At 36.3% G+C, this 3,154-nt stretch overlaps 1 protein-coding gene across 1 annotated transcript; it reads left to right on the top strand.

Moving 5' to 3' along the window:
- The first annotated feature begins 202 nt into the window (after positions 1–202).
- On the top strand, positions 203–1,453 carry LOC147635388 (cypmaclein-like). Its single transcript, XM_086802177.1, has 3 exons — positions 203–447; positions 559–655; positions 776–1,453. Exons 1-3 carry the CDS (start codon positions 385–387, stop codon positions 955–957), a joined length of 342 nt encoding a protein of 113 aa, XP_086658303.1. The 5' UTR covers positions 203–384; the 3' UTR covers positions 958–1,453.
- Positions 1,454–3,154: the final 1,701 nt, after the last annotated feature.

Below are 3,154 nucleotides of genomic sequence, written 5' to 3'. Positions count from 1 at the left end.
TGTAAGGTCTCATATATGGAGAGCTCTTGAGAACAGCATAAATTAAACTCGTTTTTAACCTAAGCTCTTGAGAACAGCATAAATTAAACTCGTTTTTAACCTAAACTTTTGAGGTATGTTATGTTTGAATTGATTTTAGCTGCCCGGAGACTCCCGTGAATGGGCCTGTCAAATCTATCCCCGTGTTACCTCAACCTCCTCTAGCCAGCTTGCACGAAACGGCAACCCACACCTCTCTCCATGCTCATCACACTCTTCTATATATACACCTGCCTCCTGCCACCACCCTCCAACACTCCCAACTTAAAAATCTATCTGTTTCTTAATCTCTTCCTTAATCATACCCCTAACCTTCACCTTGATTAAGTCCTTCCTCCCACGTCAATGGCTGCTTCAACCACAATTCAAGTTGTCCTTGTTGTGTTGTTGCTATGCCTATTGAATCCGGCAAGCATATAATAAGATTCTGTTTACTTGTGTTGCAAAGCTCAAATACATCTAACAATTGCAGTTAGTTAAGTGGTTAATTGTTAGCTTATTAATGATTAATCCTTGCAGGCCTCAACAACATCTACACTGGCCGAAGTAAGTGCTGAAAGCCTACCTTCAACCAAAGGATCTCAATTCTATGAGGCAAGGCACCTACTGGCCATAGGTAAAGAGTGTGCGAGTTATATACAAGCTTTTTGTCAGAAGCTTTCAGAATTCAGTGTGAATGTATACTATAATTCACCATTGTGTGTGTGTGTGTGTGTGTGTGTTTTTTTCTTTCCAGATTGCACAGGCCTTTGTGCTACCAGGTGCAGCAAGGCTAGCAGAGCAAAGCTTTGTTTTTTCGATTGCAATGCTTGCTGCAAGGTTTGCAATTGCGTGCCCTCAGGAACAGCCGGTAACCGTGAGCAATGCCCCTGCTATGCCAACCTTAAGAACTCCAAAGGCACCGGCAAATGCCCTTAAATCCCACCATTATTGACCTTTTGTATTTCATAGCCTTTGTTTCTACAAAATAAATGGCCGGCCTTTTCAATCGCATGCTTCTTTTTTTTCCCCACTTGCCTCAAGCCCAAGGCCCACTGGATCCTTCAGTAGTTACTGATCTTTTTTACCACCCATATGCGCTTAATTATCCACCCTTTTCAATGGCATGCTCTTTTTTTTTTTTTCAAGATCCTCCGGTAGTTACTGATTTTTTACTGCCCATAAACACTTAATTATCCGGTAGTTACTGATTTTTTGGTTCAAGATCCTCCGATAGTTATTGATTTTTTATTGCCCATAAACACTTAATTATCCACTCATAGGCGATGTTGCCGAGGAAGCATCAAGGGGGGTTTTGAACCCAGGATCTCTTGGTCCTATGCAAACACTTTCACCACTTGAGTTATCACCTCATTGGCCGATCGCATGCTTTCTTGGCATAGTAAAGCACTTGTACGTTTGTTTCACTAAATAACTAGATTAGTAGAAACTAATCTCTCTCTCTCTCTCTCTCTCTCTCTCTCTAGGCTACCAACTTAATTTTATTTAGTTAACAACTTACATATACATGAGATAACGCCTCTCTCTTATTTGGGCACCTTGTGACCAACCCAATGTTTTCGTTTAGGTTAAAATTAAAGGTCTAAACGTTCTATTTGTAGTTGTGATACTCTCTCTTCAACTAATAGCTTTGCTTTTTATTAAGTTCATGCCTCCTTCTTGATGCATCTATTTTAAAAAAAAATTATTGTTTAAGAAAGATCATCATAATGAATAATTATTTGTATAATTGAAGGATGCAAATGATGAATTATTTGAAAAGTAGAAGGAATGTGTGTGTGTGTAATGACTTATTTGAATAATAGAAAGAATGTGTGTATGTAATGACTTATTACATTGATCTCTACATATTAGTGTCATGTGAGAGATTCTTAAGAAAAGATCTGATATGACCAAAAATCATGAGGCCCACTTGTTCTTTTTTCTTAATTAGACTAATGTTACTCTAGAAAGTGCAAGTCTTTGAGCTCAAAATTTAATAGGTCTTAGTAGGTAAAAAGATTATTAGAGTGGATATGTCTTCCTTGAAACTCAAATTTAAGAGTTCAATTTATTAAGATGCAAAATAATTGTAATCATTAGTAAAGGAATTGAGTAAACACGTCACATTGCTTTTACATTTTTATAATCCACCATTTGTCATGTTCTTATATGCTCTTAAACATACAAATAATAAAGGGAATATGCTAAAATTAAATAACATCTTTGGCATGATTGTTTACTTGAGAGTAATGTGTATAATGGCTATTTCAAGGTGTACATGTAAATTGATTCCATGGGTGTATGTTGTCAAAATAATGTTTCCTCTAAGAGTATTTGCGCTATATATATCCATGTGGATATGATAGTCTTTTATCCTTTTACCTTGTCTTTGATGTTGTCACCATTATGTGCAACTATTTAGTTAAACATGCATCCAAAAAATCTGCACAACATAGTCTATATAGATAACTAATTAAACATGCTTATTACCTTGTGCACATGGGGAAGAAGTGAAGATTACAAAAGTCATTGGGAAATTATGCAACTAGATATCTAATGAGAGTAACCTCCTCTTGTGGGAGAGCTAGATCACTCAATTGCACCCTCCATATTTTTACACCATGGAATTCTTGTAAGAGTGTGTAATGAGCATGAGGGGAAATAACTAGATCTCAATGCCTTTTATTGATTCAATAAAGTGATTAGAATAATTATAACTAATGAGAGAGGGAAAACGAGCATGCAAGCAACAAGAAGCAATGTATCACAATCCACCTCTCACATGTATTAACAAGAAAGAAACAAGCATGTAAGGTGTACTAACACAAGAGCACAAAGTAGACTCAAATGTGATAATGGGGTTGTCCCCCTTTATCTTATTTCAAAATGTATATCATAAAAAGCCTCACATATATAATAGTTGGCCACCCATGGAATGTCCAAGGTTCCTAAAGCCAAAGAAACTTAACTTAAGTTATGTTTATATAAAAAGATTTATAGCTAGCATTATACATAAGATTAATAGCTAGCATTACACATAAGATTTGTAAGCTTGGCTAATCCCATGGAATGTCCACGGTTCCCAAAGCTAAAGAAACCTAGCTTAGGCTATATGTCTATACAAAAATATTAA

This window comes from Cibotium barometz, chromosome 9 (assembly GCF_041138505.1).
Source record: "Cibotium barometz isolate CiBa-2024 chromosome 9, ASM4113850v1, whole genome shotgun sequence".
NCBI lineage: Eukaryota > Viridiplantae > Streptophyta > Polypodiopsida > Cyatheales > Cibotiaceae > Cibotium > Cibotium barometz.
The sequence above is the reverse complement of the archived record's forward strand: the minus strand, read 5'-3'. Positions and strand labels throughout refer to the sequence as shown.